Source organism: Phalacrocorax carbo, chromosome 7 (genome assembly GCF_963921805.1).
Source record: "Phalacrocorax carbo chromosome 7, bPhaCar2.1, whole genome shotgun sequence".
NCBI classification, from domain to species: Eukaryota; Metazoa; Chordata; class Aves; order Suliformes; family Phalacrocoracidae; genus Phalacrocorax; species Phalacrocorax carbo.
In genome coordinates, this window is record NC_087519.1 from 28,352,640 (window position 1) to 28,375,684 (window position 23,045).

Consider the following 23,045-nt stretch of genomic DNA (forward strand, 5'->3'; position numbering starts at 1 on the left):
CACCCCAAATACCTCACCCTTTGCTCATAATGTCTTAGATTTCATCCAAAAGCCCTTTGCCAACGATGCAAAACAGGTCTCAACCCTACAAAAGGCAACTTCGTAATTGTGAGCGAGCCTCTTGCAGGGTCTTTACGAACCGGGGAGTGTTGGTGGTGTCAGTGTTTTATCACCATGACAATGTCAATCAAACACTTGACAAGTCATGCACATTGTGTTCCTGAAGCACAAGAAATACAAGGTAATCAGCAACTGTTTATTTGATTCTCACCTTTTGATGTCTTACCTCTCAAATTTTTATTTATGCTGTGCCATAGTCTTACATTTCAACATACGTTTATACACACACTCCTTGAAGGCTTGTAAAACCATAGGGATGTTTTGATGTTTTCTTTCTTCTAGCCCAGGAAGTTTGCAAGCAATTATCATAACTTCCCTGCTACCAAGGTTACAATATCATTATACTAGAATGATATTTTAAAGTGTTTTTATTTTAAAAAGTAAAGTCAAGCTAATATGAAAACAAGACTGCCATCCAGACAAATCTGAAATAGGTTCGTTTTGCACATTAAAAACACGCAAACAGCGTGAATATGGACATTACTACTCTAGTTACAGTATCAGAAATTAGGAACCAAATAGCATTTTTTCTAATGTAACTTCTAAAAGAGCTCAGTTCTGATAAAGTCAGGGTAACAGTGCTATGACTAGATAAAGTATTCTTAAACCAGAATTAGTCCACAAAACTGAAGCCTCCTGCTGAGGAGGCTAAAAATGATCTGGCAACCTTTCTAAAAAATTAAGGTTAAATGCACAAGTGCATGGGGAGCAATCCATATTGCATCTTTAGAAGCTGAAATGTGAATTAAGTTATCCTTCCCTCTGCAGCACAAGAGGCTGACTACTTTCCACCATTCTGTTTCTTTTTCCCAAGGGGCTTCTTTCAAGGCTTTAACTTGTTTTTGAGTTTGCAGATTGAATAGCTTCACAAATATAAAGGTATACAAACTGCTCACATACAAAAACCTCCAAGTCCTTTATTAATGTTTTCAGGATGTATGTGGTACATACAATTAACATTACACCAGCTACAAGAAGTCCTCTGTTGCAAGAGGTACTTCAAAACAAGTATCCCAGAGCACCAACATAGACACGCACACACACAGAGACACTACAAAACCACTTTGAAATAATTTCCCCCTACTTTTTTTTTTTTTTTTTTTTTAAACTTGACAGCTAGGACTTCTGAGCCATTGGAGATTCTAAGCACAGCAGATCTCCTAGTGCAGTGGCACTGGTTTAAGAAGACTACTTCAGAGACTGGAAGGTCAGAACAACAAGAACTGAATGGGGTAACTGAATGCAGTGTCATTTTCAATGCTGTGAAGCATGGCTGCCTGCTGGGTTGATACCTGTATGTCAGCCTCTCGGTGTCCCCTGCAGAACCTTCCCCTGCGTTACAGGCATACACACACCTTGTGTACATTTACCCCTAAAGCTGCAGAACAGGAGGAGAGCACTGTCCACAACACATTGCATCACTACTTCCAATTAGTAGGCACTGACACATCAGGAAGGTTAAACAAATGAGACTGGAAAGACTTTAAAAAGGGATGAGCCTGAGAGAAATCTTTGTTCATTATGACAGATCAGTGACAATCCCTTCAGGTCACCAGGCTTCACATGTCCATCTGTTGCCATCTGTTCCCTAAACTCATCCGTTTTATTCAGATGCTCTGCTTAAAAATAAACCCAAACTACAAAAAGGTTCAACTCCATTCTGTACACGTTCTCCATTTCCAGAGTCATTATTCTGGCTTTACACCTTCTCCTTTCGCTTTAATTTGGATACTTTCTTGACAGTTCCATTCTTGTTTAGAAGCTTCAAAACACGATCCTTGTGGTCCAAGACCTTTAGCATGGAGTCTCGAGCCTCGCTGATTTGATCCATCACAAGTTTACACCTCTGCATATTCCCCTGAAATGAAACACTGTCATCATTAACAGCAGACCACCTAGTCTAAGCAACCACTACCTTTTCGTATAACCATACATAACTGATGACACTGGAAACACAGGAAATGTATCTATGAGTTGGTTTGGTGGTGGTTTTTTTAAAGCCAGCTTCAGCTCTTACTAACTGCAGTAGGATATTTCTAATTAAGGGTAAAGCAGTTCCACTGGGTTGAGAAGCCACAGGAACCCACCTGTATCAGTTCATTGATTCGATGCAAGTCGTCATCGGTGGCCGCTTTTTTCTTCGGAATGAGCCCCTCCTGCAGGGCAGTCAGTCTCTCATACACATCATGCTCGAGGTTTGTCTAAAAGACATTAGCACTTCATGAGAAGGTTCACCACTGGGCCAGAAAATGTTCGCCCGCATTAAAAAAAGCTACACAGAGAAGATGACAATCCGTTCCCCTCTCAGCTGCTCATGTTAGTAATTCAGAAGATGGAGCCTCTGATCATGGAGTGTGGCACTATCGTTCTTACTAACATCCTATTTACAGGATTGCTCCACTTCTGAACACACATGGTTCCTAACCAAAACTGTTTCCCCTATTTCTCACAATACTATTCCAGGAATGCAGAGGTTTTGGGGAGTTTGGTGCTAGAATGCAGAGCACCTACCTCACCCCCAACCTGAAACAGAAGCATCCAGGAATGTGGATCAGTGCTGCCTCCTCAGATCAGCCGCACCATCCCAAACAGACGCTTCTTCAGACCTGTGCATCAGCAGGAGGGAGTTGCCAATTTTGATCATCTGTACAAAATACATCAGCTCTTATGTCTGGATCAAAATCAACACTAAGTTTCCAAGCCACTTATGCCACATTCCTGAGAAAGGGGAAAGCATGTCCCACTCCCTTTGGGCACTATACACCAGCTCCTTTATGGTATCCCAACGTCAGATGACCATGTACTGAGTTTGTAAAACCATCCTCCTGTCTTACGCAAGACACATCCTCCTGTCTGTGCTTCCCCCATGTCGTAGGAAGCTGGCAAGCCCCATTCACCTACCAGCTGTAGTAGCTGTGCTGCACAGAGATGGACCTTCCACCCTTGTGCACGACAGGATACACCCTTCTGATTGGCAATCTCCTGTAGCATAGCCTTCTTCTCTTCTGTCCCCAGGAAACAGAAAGATATGTTATTCAAATTTCAGGAGTTTGCCAGGCCTCTATTCTCAAACAAAAACATTAACCCACCTCTGGCTCTCCATACATCGTAATAAACAAGAGTGGGCAACATTTTGATTCGGACAGGAAAAGAGCTACCCATCTGCCATGTATCTGACCACTGCTCTCGCTCATTAACAGATTATCTCTATTTACAGAAAAACTACATCCTGCTTCCCGCCCCCCATTTAAAGAAATGGTAGTGCTCAGTGTTTCAACACCCTGCATGAAAAAGTACAGGGTCCATCCTTTACCACTAAAAAACTTATCTACTCCTCTTTGATGTATTTACACGGATGTGAAAACCCAATCTGCTTAAAAATTCTAAGATATTAGCTAAAAAGCCTAAAACCCAGTATCTGTTCTCTGTTTTCCTCACATTCTTCTCTAAAAGCCCATTTGTTAGTTGACAAGACTAGTTATGCTAAATCTAGAATGTTTCTGATTAAATTGGCAAGTTTGTTAGGTAGTAAGAAAATCAGAAAACTGAACTGCAGCATATAACCATAGCATGTCGCTTCTTTAAGGATTACTTTCTTTAGTAAGTTTCTATCACCGTACGTAAATACGTTTCTCAGTAACCCTATGATTTTTTTCTTTTACAAAATTATAGCTAGTTCCATGTAGTGTCCCTCCCTTCTTTCCTCCTGTATCTTGAGAATGGAAGAGACTTAGGCAACATCTAGCTAATGAATGCTCCTGCAACACTGTTACCAGGTATGCTGCAGCGGTTCAGCCTGTATGAATGAAACTGTCAAACTACAAGAAGCAGACTGACCTTTTACCCGGACATCACTGTATCTTTGAAAGTGGTGGTAAGCGGCTTTCCAAGGATTGCGATAATGCCGGAGCAATGTGATAGGTGGCCTTGGACGAACAGGCACGTATCTTACACCTTCCTCATCTAGAAGAGGACACAGGGAGAACCGCACTATTATCGTTGTTAAGTCGGTGAAAGCAGGAGAGCAGGGTGACACAGTAACTCCAGCAGAAGGTCGGTAAGCACTACTTTGTACAAAACGATGCTTTATGTATCAAGAAACGCTGTTTCCCACTATACAGAAAGTGCTGAGAAACCCTATTTGGATTCTGTATTATTTATCATTTCAAAGCAGGAGAATGACGGAGCACCTTCTCTGAGAAACAAAAGGAAGCAAAACCATAGACATTTGAATAGGACAAAAAAACATTAGAGATGACATTACCTATATACTCCTTTGGAGGAGACTTGCGCTTCTCTGCCTTCACCAGCAAACTTTTGGCAGTGGATTTCTCATCATCGGTGCTGTTTGTTTCCATCATGTCCCCTTCCTCTGTGGAGATGACATGCTGCTGCTTACGGGGTTTCTTCCTTGGGGAGGCACCAGGTGGCAAATCACTTGGAGGCATTGAAAGGTTGTTGGCCAGCAATGCCAAAGATGGAGACACAGTACTTGTAGTCAAAGGAGGGACTGCTGAGAGGAAGGAAAGAGGAGGAAAACCCAAACCATCAGAGTGTAAAAGTAACGCACAGGCATTGTTTGAATGCTTCTCCAACAGTAGTTGCTGTTTCAGTGCATTGTGAGGAGTGTGGACTCCATTCTATCAGCTCCATGTGTGTAAAAGGCCAGATATAAGCCAGCAGCAGTTGCTAGGACAAGCCTATACCTTAAGACCTTTAGTGTCTCATGTACCAGAGCATAAAGAATGGGAGCAGAGATAATTCTCCCTCAGTTCCTTCATATTCGAAGCTCATGTTAGTTGAATGCTACAAAAAGGAATCCATGCCATGTCTGTCTTGTGTTACTATAAAAAAAATCAAACGGTATCTTTGTATGTGTGCCAGCACAGACCACAGTCAATAGCAAGCAAGTTCCTTTCCTCTTCGTAATGAAAGCAGTCTCTCACACACAGAATCAGGACCGCAGTGCTCCCTGCAAGAGGCTACTTGTGCTGCCAAGCCAATGGCACCATGTCAGTAGGTTACTGCACCAAACTGAAGTTGGGCAGCACCACGGCAGGTAGATTAAGGGAACACTCCTTGATGTTCAGAGGGAAAAGCTCAATCAGCCATGACTAAGGCTGCAACAAAAAGTTTCTGAGATGGGATCTGTTGACAATTTGGCATACCCACAATTGCCAGTAAGAGACAAAAGAACCCCGAAGAGCCTAATGCTACCTGCTCATGCTTCAGAGACATCTGTAGCAAGCAGCTTCTTCTATCACAGAAGAACATACAGCTTTAAGAAGAGTGATGAAACCAGCCACTAAAACACAACTCTGATGCCACATAACCATGTATGTGGGATGCATTCGTACCATTTTGCCACTGTATAGGGCCTGACCTGAGGTCCATAAGGACCTGAATTTTACTGATCATACCATCTGATAGCAGCTATGGCCAAGCTGGGTAAGTAAGGCAATATAATGAACATTTTAAGAAGTTCTGGAGAAAAATATCCATGAATCACAGAAGGGTCCCATGAAGTCCTAATTTGGTTACTAATTCTTCACATACAAGAAAGGCCCTTGGACCTCAACAGTAGGGTTTGTGAGCAAACTGAACCTAACTGTACTGATTCATAACATATTGGTGCTGCTGCTGAGTGTGTGCCTTTCCAGCAAGGAATTCACACAGACTCTTTGGAACTGGATCATTTGAACATGAACAAAGCAGTCACAAAAACAAGTGATTTCATGGGAGATTAGGAAGAAGGCAAAGAAGAACTTTGAGTAATAAGGCGTATGGGAAGCCTTTGAACTGGTATTCTGTGCTACCATTAAAGAGAAGCAATCTCATTTTCAGGATGGTGGTGTTGAAATTCTCCTGATTTCTACCCTGTCTCAACAAAAAAAGAATCAACCTCATGATTAACGACCACCTACCAGATACTGGTCGCATTATGTCCATAGGCTCCACTTCCTCTTTGATTTTTATCTCTGGTACTGCAGGACCCAGCACTGCTGACAGAGCCCCACTCATGGTCGATGGAGGAGCGGGTGCTGCCACAATTGTGGTAGAAGTTGGTGGAGCGGCTGGGACAGCTCCTGGAATGGTGGACAGAGCTGCCGCAGGCTGCGAAGTGGGACTGGCTGCCGCGATGATTGCTGGAATGGCAGAGGGAGCTTGCTGGGAGGTGGGGGGGACCGCAATGGTGGGCTGCTCGCCACCTTGATTAGACACTGCCTCCATAGACACAGTCACTGGAGTGGCCATGGACACATGTATTTCAGGTTTTGGCTTGGCACTGTAACATTAAAAACAAAAAAAGCAAAACACATTGAAGTTAACTGTGTCTCAGTCAGAACCACCTAGCACAACGTGAATGAGACGAGCTGGAGTCAGACTACCCAGTTTTTCCTGCACCCACAGGTAACACCTGCCTCAGTAATGTAACGACAAGAGAAGGTGTCATCGCAATTACATTTCCTCCTCCACTCTCTTTCTAATCCTTTGTATTTATTATAAGTGTTGTACTGCCCCCCATCCTCTGTTTGCAAGAGGCACTGTGGCTAATAGTTATAAGACAATAAACTGTCAAGCTGCTGAACTCAACTGAAGTAGGGTAGAAGCTCCATTTACCTTTTTCAGCATTGATTTCCAAGTACTATAGAAAAAAGTTTTGAGACCTATCCTTTACAACAGCAGAGGGTTTTTTGTTTGTTTCTATAAAAGCTCTTAACCACATCTTTTAAAAGACTAGTTCTGTTGTTGTGAAGCTGAGGCAATAGCTAAGTCCATTCGAAGTCATCACACCAACAAATTCAAAACAGATTGTTTCCCAAAAGAAAGTAAAACGCTCCAACAGCCAAAGAATGCAAATCAAACAAATAAAATCAAACTATTACGATGCAGTTGGATGTTTCCTGAAGTCTTACCCAGCAGGCCTTGGTGATCCAGATGTGCTTCGCATAGTACTCTCGACACGTGTGCTAGCTACTTCAGGTGGCTGAGGTGGAATTAAGCTTTTCCGGACTGCCAGCCTGTAAGAGACAGACAGATCTGAGATTCCCACCTCCCTGATGCAAAGACAAATACCACTGAGAGCAAAGGAATCAACCCTCTCTTGCCCAAACCATGATAGGAGTTAGAGCTGTATCACTGCACTGTCTTCAGTACAACTGATTTGCTACTGAAGAGTCTCATTTGACTTTCCAAATTAGATGTTATGTTTTATTTTCTTTAAAGATAAAATATTAATTGCTCTGGCCTAGTCTCACCCCCGTTTAAGGCTTCTCCAAGAATGCCAGCTTGACTTTCAGCCTGCCAGTTGGAGCATCTTACTGGGACTGCCAGGCTTCACCAGTGGACAAAGGGATGTCTGGCCATGCCACTGTCCTCCACTGCTATTTCAAGACTGGAACTAAACAGTGTTCAGTCAGGCGTCTGCTTAGTTTGGTTGGACCAGACTCTGTCAAAGCCTGACTCCAAGACCTGAAATGTGGGTGTTATGCAGCACAGGGCTGAATACAGAAAAGTATTTTAGAGACTATTAAGTCTCCTGTGGGGCTGGAAGTCAAATTGGTGTCCAAAATAATGAACCTCTCAAATGGAAACAATCTTTAGTGATCCACCTCTGCTTTGATTTGTTCATTTTTATAGGCTGCAGCTTCTCTGCCTTAAAAAAGGTTTCCACCCAAATAAAAAAAAATATGCAATTTTAGTCTCATAGAACACATTAGTTCCAAATATTTTCAGTTATTAGTCAGGAGGAAATGCATCATTAATTCTAAAGCTGTCTCTTGCATCTTTATTCAGGCATTTAAAAAATCAGACAGACAATATAAAATATTTTAAGAGTTTAAAGTTACTCCCTCCCTTTTTCCTAATCAGATTGCACAGCAGGGTACTAATCCTATCCTTTCTACTCAACCGCATATTCTTCCAAGAAAAGCACTGAAGACAAAGCACAGAATTCTAATTTTAGTAGTTTATAAACTCTTTGTTTTTATTACACTAAGCAAGAAAGCCTCAAATCCACTTTCCCTCAAAAGGTCACTTTCAAGAGCTAGGAGACAAACTGTCCCCCTCATTTCATTACTGACAGTAAGAGAAAACTGTATCCTACCCTGGGGGAAGAAAAGAAGTGCATTTCACAGATCAGCAGGTTACTCACAACCATGGCTGACTGAATAATCTGCTAGAACTTTTCTTATCTCCACTGAAATGATTCCATTTAGCCGGGCTCAATTGCACAGAAGTGTCATTCACATGTCATCTTCAATTCTACTCACCCATCTGTGGTTGGTTTCTTCCGGAGGATGCTCGGGCGCGGGGACGAGCCCTGGGCTGGTGCGCTGGCACTGGCACTCTGGCTGTGGGTCTGAACAACTGTAGTTGCTGCAGAAGCTGTATTGAATGTGTTGCTAATAGGATTGGCTACAATGGTGGCTCCATCTGCCAAGACTACTGCTGGGAAGGAACATTGACAGAGCAGAGAGTAGAGCAGATACAGAGAGGAAAAAGTAAAAGTTATTTAAGGAAATTTGATGACAAAGCAGGTGTTTGCAAAGCACGTGTTGTCCATGCTCCCTTGACTCCCTCAATCTTTAACTGCCATGCTTTCAGACTATTTTGTAAGCAATAGCTTTGCTACAAGCAATCTCATCACTGAACCTTTTGCAGGGAAGATGGAAACTACCTCCTGCCTAACAACTGCTGCTAGGGAAACAATCTTTTCCAGAAGAAGTGCAAAATGCAGAAATAGCTAGGGAGATCACCAACATGACTGCATCAACAGAATAACACTCCTGGTAGAGTCTATGTAGCAATACATGCCACCCGTAAGTAAACACCATCATCTGCGTTTATGTTCTAGTCTTGTTTCAATCATTTCTAATCACTGAAGTAATCATATATTTCATGATGCATCATGATATGATATATCATATATATCATGAGATAGAAATTCATAATAATGACTTTCTAATCAAAAAGCCCGTTTGGCCAACTAACTGATGCAGAACATTCAGGCAGCCAGCAAGTCACCACACAATATGCCTGCCAGCTTCGCAATAGCATGTTCTCTTGGTGGCCATATCCCATTTCTTCATTAAGTTGTTGAGGTTTCATCAGACCCATCATTTTTAGTGAAAGATGGTTCCTATCACAGTCCACAATCAGGTTACCAACCGCTGACAGTACCTGGCTGTATTTTAATTGCAACTGTGATCTAATGTGTGGCTGGAACAGTTTGGAGAACATAATTTACTTGTAAATGACTTCCCACAAGGCCTTACTGAAGAGAATTGTTTAAGCTTGGGCACTACCAGTCTTTTCCACTGAAGTGACCCATTCAAGGCTACCCACACACTCCACCAGTACGCTTAAATAAAAAAATAAATTAAGAAATTGGTAAAAATATTTGCTGGGAGAATATGCATATGACTGTATTTAGTTTCCACTACTGGACCACAGAGACTACAACACAATCATTAATCAGTCGGTTTCTCTGACTACATCCAAAGCACTGACTTTGCTGGTTGCTCTTACCTGAAGTCTTGGTGTCGGCCTGTGGCTGCTGAGCACTGATTGGTGCTGGCTGCAGCCCCTGTGTGCCAATTGGTGCAGCGGGGTGCAGTCCTTGCGTCCCAATTGGTGCTGGCTGAATGCCCTGGGCGCTGATTGGTGCTGGCTGGATCCCCTGTGCACTGATGGGTGCTGGCTGGATGCCCTGGATGTGACGGGCATGAGACGCATCTACAGTCATCAGCTGCATGGGGTTGAGGTGGACAGTGGAGGCCACTCCTACGCCAGTCTGAGCTGTGATGGCTGAGTTCGGTGCCTGGGCTGAAACTGGGAGTAGCAACACAGGCACCTCGTTATGCCCAACCTCCAGTGGGTCGCCTCAGTTCCACCTAGCACCTCTCACTCAAATATTTACTTTCCAAGACTATTTTGCTTTGAAAAATTAATTTGCCAGCCTACTTGTTGCAGTAGTAAATTTGAGAGCGCAGAGACCAGATTGTCTGCCAGAAGAATGAAACATTAGTGTTTATTTCCATTCCATTTTTTATTTCAAATTGCAATGAGAGAAAAAAAAAAAAATCAAGTTTAAGTCCACTTTTGGTTAGACTCAAATTATATTTCTGTACCCAGCTTCCAGTCTCAGAAAGCTGTGCAATATTTTTGCTCAGTATCCTATTTTACAATTCTGTAAGTACCAACAATTTGCATTTCCCTTGCTTAACAACAACAAAAGCGCCCAGAATCCTAAGCCTTTTTTTTTTTTCCAGAAGACAGTCTTTCCACAAAGACTATAATTGCACCAACTAACACCAAACCTTTGACTGTACAAAAGCAAGCGGAGAATCAAGTGTAAGTACCTTAACACAGGCCTTACTTCCTTTTCCCATTCCCCAGCCACAGTCAAAAAAAAAAATTCTTTAGCGCAATTGGGCAAACTACTCTGAAGTTGAGCACAATCTTATCTGACTCTGAACAAGGCCTGCAATTATAGGCTGGATCCCACAGCTAAAATGAACACAAAATCTTTTTGTGGCAGAAAAATGTTCCTAATGAAGCACCTGCTCTAAGAAGTTCAATTCATTTATTTGAATTTACAGCTCTGAGCAACTGTGATTCCATCTTTTCAGATGTACTATACAGTGTATTACACTTCTCCCAGGCAGCAATTAACAACACTGTTAAGACTACCTGCAGTTCCTGGATCTCAAGACTTCCAGCCTTTACAGAGCAGTACTGCTGTTTCTGCGGCCGTACGCAGAATGCAAGTGTGAACTTGCCAACAATGGACTTGCTTGTTAACAATGGAGAGTCCTCTCACCACACAACAGGCTGGTTTTCTCATTGTCACAGGATTTTGATCTAGTTCTTGTGCTGACAAGACGCTTGAAAAACAGCTGTCAAAACCCTGAAATCCAGCACCAGTTCCCTTAAAATGGCTTCTGTATGAAATATGGCACATTAATTCTCTTAGTGGACCACCTTAGGTGAAATGCTCTTGTCGCACATCTTTCTATCCAACAAAACCCTTTTGGAAGACTATATAAAACACAACCAGCATTTGGAAAGCCAAGGCCATCATTCTTTCTCAAAATTCCATATTAACACTCCTTATCTCAGTGATCTTTTTAAAAGTCTCCTCTGCACTTTTATCTAAGCCCTCGACTGGCTGTGCTTAGCACAGGCCCATGTCTCTCCTGATACCCTGCATTGTCTCCTTTGAAGTGTCACCAGTTACTGCCATAATTAGTACCTTCAACTGACACTTCCAGTCAATCTAACAAGCCAAATGGCCCCGTCAATAGCTCACACTGAAGAACCTACACCTGCTTTTTCATAAATCAGCATTAGCCTACCATCAGCCCAATGCATTACTAAAACTGAAACTCTTGACAGTCTGCAATCACGTTCTACCAGGGCCTCTGTAATCACTCCTCAACCACAGCTACCAACACCAAGTGCCACCACTCACCTACACATTCACCTTTAAAACCTTCAGCCAAAGCGCCTGAAGGTACCTGTCCCTTTTGCATGTCATGTAATTATCCTGAAGCCCACCTCAAATCCTAACATAACATAGTCAAGACTTGCAACTTTTCACTGGAATTTCAATGACAGAAAGGATAGGCCCCAGGAAACTCAATTCTCTGTGCACACTTCCCCATTCAGCAAATGGGCTTTGCCACCTCCAAGTCCTTCCACATTCCCTCTGTACTGCTCAAGGGCAATGTGCTACTGGCAGATGCAGATGTTCCATAAAAATCCAAATCATGCTTATTTCTAGGGTTTGGATTGTGGAGATAATTGCATTATAGCGAACAGTCCTAAACCACTCAGTTTTACCTAAAACCACCCCGAATTTTGTCACAAAGTGACATACGTTTGCGTTGACAATATGGACTCATATTACACCTGATTTTTTGACTGCAAATTACTGCAACTGTTCAAACACATTAATTGCTTCATTCTTTTAATGGAACACTAATGCAAATGCATGCAAAGCAGTTTATTTTTTCGATTTTTGGTGCAGGTTTCTCCTTCAAACTGTATGCTCGTGGAAAGAGAATAAGACGGGCTAGTCAAAACACCAGGGAATGAAGATGCATTGAAGAGCTGGTTTGCTTTGCAGGAGTTGAACCGTTTTGATACGTAGCATCAAAACCTGCTACTTAGAGAGATGCAAACCCTTGGGTATCAAATGTGAAACCCCTAAGAAAACAAACTGTTATTACCTGTGTTTAGTACCTCTGAAGTAGTTCAATACCCCTCGCCCACAAGCGTTCCTGTCAGCCAACAAGTTGTCAAAGACTTTTTGTGACAAATTGTCAGAATCATGCATAAAAGCCTCTTAGCTTCTCCCATCACGAAAGCCTGTACATAAGCTAACAGCTGAACAAAGCACCAAAGTATGCTTGCCCCAAAGCTTGTCTTACCTGGATACTGGCGAATGGTGGACACCGAGCTGGTGATGGGGGTATAGGTGTGCGCAGTCAAAGGGTATGCGGAGGGCGGGTATGTTGGTAAGAAATACTGGAACTGGACAGGCACCGACTGCCTACAGGCATCAAAGAGAGCAAGTATTATACACACTGTTTCAACAATTCATCTTCAACCCCTGCCTTTGAGCCACTCCCCAAGTTTTATAATCTCAACTGTCACAAGCTATCAAGTATGTCAAATATTATCACTAATCCAAAACTACCAAATCGCCCCCATCCCGGGTTTTTAAAACCTGTTGTTTCCAGCATATCAGAACCTAGAAGAGCAGCAAGGCACTCAAAACCTACTCTCACACACTCATTCATAGAGCTGTTGTTTCCTCACCTGTTGTCATTTCTGGTTTCCATTGCTACTGGGTTTGGAGATGCTCGGTGACTAGAGAGGGGTATGAGATTACTCCTCTCTGCTGTGTAATCAGACTGGATCCGGGGAGAAGTATGTGTGATTTGCTGAGGAACCACTTTAGCTGCATAAAGACAAACATGTAATCAGTTAACAGTCAAAGAAGAAGTTGGTAGACGCTGCAAAACCAAGATTAATTCTCCTAGCAAAACCCTCAATACTACCGTCTCCCCCACCAAATAAAAACCCACCCCATGCCCAGATGATTTCTTATCCACAGTCATAATAGGTCTCCTCAATAGGAAGAAGGAACAAGGGAAACAAAGCATTTTTCATCAGTTTGTACCAGAACAGAAGGACATTATAAATGCATCCATAAGTTACACTTGCTAACCAATTAAGTTACTCCAGTGCTCCAATTAATTTTTTTTTCCTTAGGACCAGACTGATCCTTTCTGCTGTCACAAACTTATTTATCCAAGTCTTCAAAGCAGAACTTGACAGAGACCAAGGGAAATGAGATCCAAGGCAGACAAGTATACATAGACATAGGCCAAGAAAAGAAAGAACACACATATAGAAGCTTTACAGGAAACACTGAAGTTGTATCAAGATACAACTTCACTCCTTGGAAATTTACAGCAGGGGAAGATATTACAAGATTTCAAAAGAACAAGGAGGTCAGCAGGAAAACAGAGATGAACAACAGAAAACTTATGCAGTCCTGTAGGAAACTCCTCAGGCAGATTCCACATCTAGGCAAATAAATGTCTCACTTTAGACCTTAGTGTTTTACCTCCTTCAAACGAACACACTAACAAAACTTGACTAGGCTACACCTAACACCTCAAGAAGTGCAGGAAGGAACTTGCAAAACCAACTATGAAAGCCATACTCTGTCACCAAGCAGTTACAACTTCTAGTATATACAATGCAGATTCTGAAATGCCAAAAGGCCCGAGTTAGTCTGACATTCAGTTGAGTAAGTTAATGAGCCATTTTATTACTTACTCCTCCTAGAACATCTAATTTCTTTCTGGTATTGAAAAAGCTATGCCACAGTAGACCTGTTAATTGGTTTCTCGCAGCTTGAACTGATTTTCCTCCCCTGCTTAATTTGTTAATATGCACAAACACTACGAGTATAAACAGAAAATTGAAGCATCAGTTACATACTCTTCTTAAAACTGGAGTCACTCACCAACTGGGATGTTTGAGGTCGTGACAGCTGTAGCATGGGAAGAATGGGAGGGCATTGTCATGGTGACAATGGTGCTTGTAGGCGCTTGGGTGTGAGAGACAGAACCTAAAGGAAAAAAAAAAACCCATACAAGATCTTTCTACAGAGCCCTATCACACCAGGGTATCTATATCCAAATAAAGAGGGCAAAAACCACAACCCAGACAGCCTCCCTGAAGAACCCAGAAATTTCTCTCCTGAAGTCTACTCATGCACTTCCAAATGCAGTCATTACCATAAATAAAGAATTCCTCAGAAGTAAATCAGGTCCCATCTTCAAGGAGGAAAAACAACAAAAAACCCCAACAAAACCCCACACTCACAATACCATTACAAACACTCACCAGCTGTGGTTGCTGAAGCTATCGTGTTCGTTGCCAAAATAGGTGCCACTGTTGCTGCTGCTACTGGAGTACCAGTACTGAAAATGGTTTTCTATGAAATGAAAAGAAAACCTTCAAGTTCAAAGACTACTATATTTAAAATATTTACTTAGTATAGAATCATGCTGCATTGACTGTAAAGAACATGTATTTCTAACCTAATACTAACTCTTTCCCCAAGTTTATTCTTATCACTCAAGATAGAAACAAAAGAGATGCCTAGAAGAAGCAAGAGGGTTTTTCTTTTCCTTCCTGCAGTTTACCTGAGCCATGGTGTGGAGCTGTGGCTTCTGTGTTCCTATAGCTGGGTGAGACGGTAGTGTAATACGAGTAGCTGTATCCCTCGGCTGTGCAGGCCGCTGAATACTAATAGCTGCAGAAGGCGGGTGCTGCTGGATAGACAGGGTGGGTCGACTGGAGAGAAAGGAAAATAGTTATGAAGATAACCACATGGATATTTAATATTAAAGATAAGATGCAGGGACACCCATCAGGCCTTGATCTCTTTCTTTTTGAAAGCAGCACTGCTATCAAATATATGGTCAAGTTTCTTATGCCGCTTTAACTACACTGTTCTGTCCTCATCTTCCCTAAGTACCCAACTAGGAGGGCAAATTTATCAATAATGCGTATCAGTCAATAAAAAGAGACTTGTCAGGGATGCTTTTCAACATTTGTGTGTCATTTTCCCCCACTATGTCTTCATAAAAAAAGATGGGCTGAATTAGCCACAAGTTCCTAGAACAGAAACTCTGCTTTCCAGGAAGCAGGAGATGACAACTGACTCATTAAGCTTTTTCTTTCTCAGAACACAGAGCAACAGTTCATGTTTATAGTAATCTTCTTTCACAGAACTGAAAGTATTTGCACTGTGCAAGCATTACTATTTTCCTATTATCTCATCCCACATCTAGAGGATTATCAGCTCTGGATGATTAACACACATTTCCCCGTCCAGCAGCCTCTGTAAGCACTGTAGATTTCAAGGTGTCTTTACCTAAGAGTTGATTCCGTAGCATGGGCTGCCGTTGTAGTTATAACAGGGGACTGAGCTCTTGTGGCCGAGACAGTTGCCACCACAGCTGGAGGGATAGCGCTTGAAGTTGTCACCGGAGGACGAGACTATAAAAACAAGTCAGACACATTCAGAAAAGAAATTCTGCTATTTAGATAATAGCTAGAAATTACTTTGGCTAAAACTGTTCTTTCTAGATCTTATCACCAAGTTTTGGCATTCTAAGACATTTCCAGTCTTTCTGACTTGATCTGTAAGCTCCTAAGCAGATGTGTCCTGGTTTTCAAGGCACGTACATCATCGGAATCAGTAACCAAAGTTAAAGACCAGATCCCTTGAAAGTCTTTAGGAAAAAACCCAAAGGTCAGCTCCCTTCAGAGCAAAAAGAAACCCTAAGCCAAGTGTATATAGGAAGTCAAAGGTGATTACATCAGGATCCTAAGTGAAAACACAAAGTAAAGATGTTTAACCCCTAACACTGAACACCAGCACCCTCGTAGGAACATGGTATCTACAATCTTCTCCTTATAAGTGCATATAAGCCGAGATATACAGAAACATATTACAATGAGATTTTGTTTTTTTATTCTACGTCAATATATATATTTAAGAATAAATCAACATGAGCATATCATATCAGACCTTTCAGACTATAAAATTTGAGTATATCTGAACTAAATCCTCTTCCCAGTTTCTAAGCACTTTGGAGACAGTTAAACACCCAATTTCTGGCACCAAGTCTATGATGCAAATGAAACCACGGGACTAATGCAATTATTCCACTACTTGCTCGGTACTTGAGCAACAGAACTGGAAGAGAGCTGGCAGTAGCCTTGGCCCGGTAAATACATAATTACGAGTAAGTGCCAGGAAGAATCTGGAGCCGGTCGTCAGTGTTCCGCAGAGCTGCCTGGCTGCTACCTGCCTGGATTGGCTGATGAATGATGTGCTGAACCGCCGGCTGAGCTGTAGCTGCATTTGGCAACTGTGAAGCTGGTCTCAGGACTGTAGTTACTTTAGAACTGGACATCACTGCAGCGGCCGCTGCACCTGGGAAACAAACCAAGCGTGTTACCTTAAAATACCGTGCACCCAAATGACTCCATTATGACCACAGAAACAGACACTGATGTTAGCTTCTATGTATTTCAGTTTGAGTGTATTTAGATTATGTCAGTTCAGGTGACATCGGTTTAAAAGTAAGGCTTGCAACAAATATACGTAAGGCTCACAAGTGCCTGTGGAAGGGTAGGCATTATTTTAAACTAATTGGCTTTTTTGATACTTCCTACTGCCCTACAATAACCTTATATTGCAAATCCAATCTTTTTCTATTCCAAACTATAGAAGTCAGTAGAAATAATTCAAACAGTTTGAACACTGGGCTAATGTGTAAATAAGTCACCTGATACCAACAATAACCTCTCTGCACCTGATGAAGTTCCAAAGAACTATACATGTGCAATGGAAGAAAAGCAAAACAAAACACAAAACCCAACCAACTTTTAAAGCTATAAAAGCATAGGACTTTGGTTAATTTGGCTACCGTTGGCTGTCTCCTGATGAAAATAAATTGCTGTCAAAGGCAAACAGCCTTGAATCATTTCACAGACTAGACTGCATAGCTTCTGTAGATGTCCCTCATTGAAATTATAACCTCAAAAGGTAAAATTCAAGCTGAGAGAATAGAAGCAGGAAGAAAAAAAAAGAAAACATGCACTAAGTGACAATGCAAAGTTTGTGGCAGCTGTCCCACAAGAATCGAGTGAACAAAGCTACATTTTACTTCAGCTACAAATAAAGCTGCACAGTCCTTCCACCTACTCTAGTAAAACTTAGGTCTTTGCTCATGCCAATTTATGTTTCTTGAGTGATGAAATAACATCAAATATGAAAAGAAATAAAAATACAAATGGTACTTTGAATTCAGATCAGTTTAAAGTCGAACTGGAAACCCTACCCATAAGCTTTTTGAAAGTAAAACTGCAGTCAGAAATCAGACTGACCGTACTGAGCAGAGGGCTTCTTTTAAGGGGCTGATTTCCTGTTTTGTAAGGCATAGCAACCAAAATCCTGGGAGACAAGAGCCCGTAGGGAGCACCAGCATTTAACTCGAGGTAAGTGCAAATGCACACAATACAATATGTTGTCATGCACACAAATGCACATGCGATCCTGTGACAAGCGGGTACAATATGCTGCACAACTGTGCAGGTGCCACTGCCAATGGTGAACAGTGTTTGCTATGAAGAATGTACATGACATTTTGCAGGACAGGTCAGTCTATGCTAGTGTGTATTTTGCCTTGAAAGTGTTCACTGTTTTAACAGAACAGAACTAGAATAACAGACATGCTGGTATGTGCCAATGTTTTAAACACTGTCCACAGTCCTGCCCTAAATGGCTGAAGGCAACATAATGCTTAAAAGGCCAGCAGTCGTGCTACCTAAGCTAGCAGTTTTAATGGCTGAAGTATTAGCTGTGTTAGCAGTGAGGTGAATTTTTAGAGGTGAGGGCTAGACACACCGCCCCGAGCGGCTGCAAACAGAAGGCAGGGATAGCACAGCTGCATCTTTACCTCGGGGTAGGTGAGAAGCTCCAATGTGTAGCGGAGGCCCAGGAGCACTACTTCTGATGATAGACATCTGCACATTGGTAGCCATGATATGATGCAAGTTACTAGGATGCCCCTGCAGAGTTGAAGATATAACAAAACCCAAAATAAACTACAAGCTCTGCTGACAAGAATTAATGGCCACATGTGCTGGTTTGGGCTGGGGTAGAATTGATTTTCTTCACGGTAGCTAGCATGGGGCTATATTTTGGATTTGTGCTGGAAACAGCCTTGATAATACAGAGGTGTTTTCATTACTGCTGAGCAGTGCTTACACAGAATCAAGGCCTTTTCTGCTCCTCACCCCACCAGTGAGTGGGCTGGGGGTGCACAAGAAGCTTGGAGGGGACACAGCTGGGACAGTTGACCCCAACTGACCCAAGGGATGTCCCATACCATATGGTGTCATGCTCAGCATATAGAGCTGGGGGAAGGAGGAGGAAGGGGGCAATGTTTGGAGTGATGGCGTTTGTCTTCCAAAGTCACCGTCACGCATGATGAAGCCCTGCTTTCCTGGAGATGGCTGAGCACCTGCCTGCCCATGGGAAACAGTGAATGAAATCCTTGTTTTCCTTTGCTTGCATGTGTGTCTTTTGCTTTATCTATTTTGCTTTATCTTTATCTATTAAACTGCTTTAGAAAGCCCAAGAGCTTTCTAGCTTCTACTCTTTCAGTTCTCTCCCCCATCCCACTGCGAGGGGGAGTGAGCAAGCGGCTGTCTGGGGCTTGGTTGCCGGCTGGGGTTAAACCCTGACACCACACTAACGGTATTACCATATCCAAGTCCCAAAGACAGAAAAGAGATTTTGTAGAAATAGTTGGTGCACAAAGGTTGCATGCTTTACAAGTTGAGCAGGGAAAGAGGCAGGTGTTTCTACAGGATAAAGTTACAGAACCTGCTGACATTGTGTGTGGAAGATGTAAACATTTATCTATTTCACTAATCTGTTTTTCTGGTGGGCACACGGGTGACAGTCGGCAGTCACCCACATATCAACCTGCCATTCCTGACATTTAAGGCATCGATTCATACCGCCTCTCCAGTAAGGTCAAGAGAATACTGGGAACCTGGCAAACACTGCAAAAAATTAATTATATTCTCTAATAATTATGAGGCATATTAATAAAGATAAAAATCTACTGAAACTGCTGTGCATCCTTAGCTGGCCTAACTCAAATCCATCTAAAGGTACTTTACATCCAAACCGTGAGACTTCAGAGGTTTAGTGATGAGCGTTCTGGCAAACTAGTTTCAAATCAGAAGGACTGGCTTTGCAGTCAAAGCCAGACAGGAAACAAATTTCTAAAGCATTATTTACAATTGCCCCCCTCAAGTTGTCTCACCAGTGGTTTAACAAGAGTACACTGCTAAGCCATGAACTGTTCAGCAGTCTCTTCTGACCTGCTCCCAGGACAGCTAAAGGACACCACAGTGATGAATCCCAGCAGTTTGTCTCACTAGAAATTCTTCCAGTGATACTGAAGCAGCAGGAGCTTTTAAGGGAAGACCCAGCTGCACAGCAGCTTTTGGATATGGCTCTCCTATCATGGCGTCACTCTGCCATGTCAGTTGGATCAGCAGCTTTCTGAAGAGCTAGTGATAACTGAGTCTGTGGTTTAATGCTCTAAGCAGAACTGATCCAACACCAGTCGCCACTGAATGGGGAAGCCTGCTGCCTTTACCCTCCCTCCTGCTGCAGGAGCCCACCTCACTTGTACTAATGTTAGTATTGATCTGACCACACAATGAGCTAGAAAAGACAAAAAACCCAAACCAAAAAAAAAAACCCAGACCTGTTGGCCGCTGATTGTTGCCACAGGAATTGTTGGAGCCTGTGGTATGTTGCTTTCCATGGTCACAGTAACTTGCCCAGGAACCTTTGCAGGAGCTGAGAGAGTAGAGGGTGGAGCAGGAGCAATGGGCCGGCTGGGCATGGTGGGCTTCAGGGGAGGCTAAGAGAAATACAAAGACAGACACGTTGGCGACTCCAAATTAGAGCTCAATGTAGAAATAATTTCTGGGGGTCAAAGCCTGGAGAAAATGTCAGCTTTGTGCAAAGATAAGTATGGTAAAGTATTTAGAGAGGAAGGATATTGATCATTTAGAGCTATTCCATTTTCATTTGGAACAAAGGGCTGGCACATTTTGTACTTAACATACACAGCTTCTAACATACAGCACAAGTCACAAGTGGAATCTGTTAGGACTATGGTATTCTCCTACAGGCACTGGGCATTAATGGTTAATTTGATACTCTCATCCACTACTGCAAGGAAAGGGGAAGATTTCACAAACCCCTCTCAAAAATAATGCTGTGATACTATGAAATCCTCAGTATATCATATGGGACAGCTGAAGCTGTGAGGCAGTGTACAGTCAGTAAAAGCATGCAAGGAAAGGAAATGCAAGGAAATGTTAGGAAACAAAAGCAGGGAGGTTTTTATGTAATTTATTTCTGCTCAACACTCTAATTTGTAATACAGATTCTTACTTCTTCCCCTATGAATTCTGAACCTCATCATTACCTTCATAAGCCCATCCGAAAAGGAAAGCGGGACAGCAGGAGTCAAATGTGCTGGTGGTGCTGTGACTGTCACTGGGGCACCAGACTGGACAGGGTGGTGCTGTGTCAACATCTGAACCTGGGGGTATGGCCGAACCACCACCGGTTCCTGCTTTTCTTCTCGAGGTTGTATAGAGCCACCGGGGCCAATGTGCTCTCTAGGAGCAACTTCTGAGTCACGACTAGATTCATCACTCACTAGCAAGAAAAAGAAAAAGGGAACTCTGAGGAAAAAGGTAAAAAGGGTTAAGAAGTTCACATTGGTCACCCACCAGGTCAGAGATGTGATGTCAGAAACAGTCTAGATAAAAGCAATTCACTCTTACAATTAAGCATACTCCAATGATGAAAACCCCAGGAACTCTGGCACTGCTTCTGTCAGTTCCCCTCAGGACCAATGGGCCTTGTAGTGCCGGGCAACCTGGGGTCATCTCCAAAAAGTCCATCTTCAAACAAAGACTGACTAATTTTTCTTTCAAGTGAAAGATACACAATTATTTAAGTAACTGCCATAAAGTCTTCCATCAACCAGGTAGCATTAAAAAGTCTTCACTTAACGCATTATGTGTCTGAATACCAAGCTAAGAAGCAAGCATAAATGCTCCTGAAACGGAGGCCGCTTCCCCCAAACACCGCCAGTTGCCTGCTGAAAACCTGTAACCTTGGCAGTGGCAGCAGGAACCAGAACCAGGGCTCCCACCCCGTTTTCAGCTACACAAAACCCCTCCATATCCACTCACTGCTTCTGCTAAAAACAGGCAGGAGAGGGGCCGAGGGGCGCGGGCAGCCGAGGAAATGCTCCTGAGGGGAGTGAAGGGACGGCTCTGCCCCGGCGTCGCTTTTCAGAGCCGGCAACTAAATTGATTTTCACGTTGTTCCTCCCGTTGGCGACAGAGGCAGCCTTTGGGTCGGTCGCCGCCGCGGGGCCGCCCCGCTCCCCACCCCCCCAGCGCCCGGGGACACCGGCCCCCCCGCTCCGGACTCCGCTTACCTGTGGCGGCGGGGGCGATGAGCCCGGCAGAGCCGCTGGCAGGGCCGGGCGGCGGGGCTGGTCCGAGGCCAGCGGGCGGCGCGCCCGAGCGGGGAAACTGCTGCGAGCTCATGTCCGCCTGCGGGCACCGCCGACCGTTACGTTGCGTCACAGCGCTTCACGCTACCGGCGACCCCTCCCCCACGGCCGCCGCCCCACACCCCCGGCAGGCACCGCCCTCCGCTCCCGCCCCGCTCATTGGGCGCGGCGCTAGCGGCGCTGCCACCCCTGCGCCAATGCGGCTCGCCCCCACCACGCCAGCCAATCCAGCGCAGGCCCTCCCCACCCAGTGAGGAGCTACCGTCCTAATGACCTCATGAGGCGGCGAGCCAATGGCGGGGAGAATAGCGCCGGCCAATGAGGGCCGGCCGTGCCGCCCGGGCCCGGCCCGCCCCACCCCGCCGTCCCGTGCCGCGCCGCCGTGAGGGTCCGCAGAGCCCGGATGTTCCCGCGAGACCGGCGGCGCCCGGTGCCACCCCTACTCGCACCGAGCGCAGCCGCCGCGGCCAGCACCGTCCCGCTCTCCCCGGGCCCACCCCGCCCCGCCCTGCCCCCGTCCCTTCCCGCCCTCCCAGCCTGGCCCTGCCGCCGCCGCGCGGGGCTCCGCCCTCTCCTCACTCCCCTTATCCGCCGCCTCAGCGCTTCGCGCCGCTGCCGGCGGGCGACAGCTCCTCCCCGCCACCGCCGCGCACCGAAGCGGGGGCCGCCGCCGCCGCACCCCCCCGCAGCCCTTCCTGGGGCTACCCTCGGCCCCCGCAGCGCGGCGGTGACCGGGCGCGCTGTCCGAGGCCTTACCTGTGCCCGGGGTACCCCGCGGCAGCAGCCGCCGACAACCGAGCGCTGAGCTCCGCTTCCGCCGCCGTAGCTGCCCAGGGCGGATTGGCCGCGGCCGGCCCCGCCCACCCCGCGCTCCCCCGCCCCATTGGCTGCGGCACAGCTCCCCCCGGGTCTGCCGGGAGCTGTAGTCCGCGCGCGTCCTCGGCCGGGCACGGATCTCGCGAGAGGCGAGAGGGGCGGTGCCCTGCCGGGGCGCGCTATTGGCCATCATTCCTGCGGTTTCCCGGGAAACGCGGTGGGGGGGCGGTGCCATCTGGAGGCCGCGCCCACCCCTCCCTGGCGGCGGCGCCCCCTGGCGGCGACTGCAGACGCCGCGGCGGACACCGAGTATCGGGATGGGGCGGCGGGCGCCGGCCGCGAACAGCCCCGAAGAGCCCCGGGCACGTGCCCAGTCCC

The 23,045-nt window shown here is 44.8% G+C and overlaps 1 protein-coding gene across 5 annotated transcripts; it reads right to left on the reverse strand.

Moving 5' to 3' along the window:
* Nucleotides 1–1,012: 1,012 nt before the first annotated feature.
* On the reverse strand, nucleotides 1,013–22,691 carry SAP130 (Sin3A associated protein 130). 5 transcript variants are annotated; one of them, XM_064457266.1, is made up of 21 exons: nucleotides 22,608–22,691; nucleotides 21,774–21,891; nucleotides 20,745–20,980; nucleotides 20,013–20,171; nucleotides 18,183–18,294; nucleotides 16,530–16,654; nucleotides 15,587–15,711; nucleotides 14,853–15,003; nucleotides 14,551–14,641; nucleotides 14,168–14,272; nucleotides 12,949–13,090; nucleotides 12,558–12,679; nucleotides 9,652–9,954; nucleotides 8,394–8,568; nucleotides 7,038–7,142; nucleotides 6,045–6,406; nucleotides 4,385–4,630; nucleotides 3,958–4,083; nucleotides 3,022–3,125; nucleotides 2,208–2,321; nucleotides 1,013–1,978 (listed from the first exon to the last, which is right to left on the reverse strand). In XM_064457266.1, the coding sequence occupies exons 2-21, from the start codon at nucleotides 21,883–21,885 to the stop codon at nucleotides 1,820–1,822; spliced, it is 3,174 nt and encodes a 1,057-aa protein (XP_064313336.1). In that variant the 5' UTR covers nucleotides 21,886–21,891; nucleotides 22,608–22,691; the 3' UTR covers nucleotides 1,013–1,819. The 5 variants fall into 5 exon arrangements, with proteins under 5 accessions (XP_064313336.1, XP_064313334.1, XP_064313335.1 ...); XM_064457264.1 differs by having other exon boundaries at nucleotides 4,385–4,633; XM_064457265.1 differs by having other exon boundaries at nucleotides 8,394–8,571.
* Between the last annotated feature and the right edge of the window lie 354 nt (nucleotides 22,692–23,045).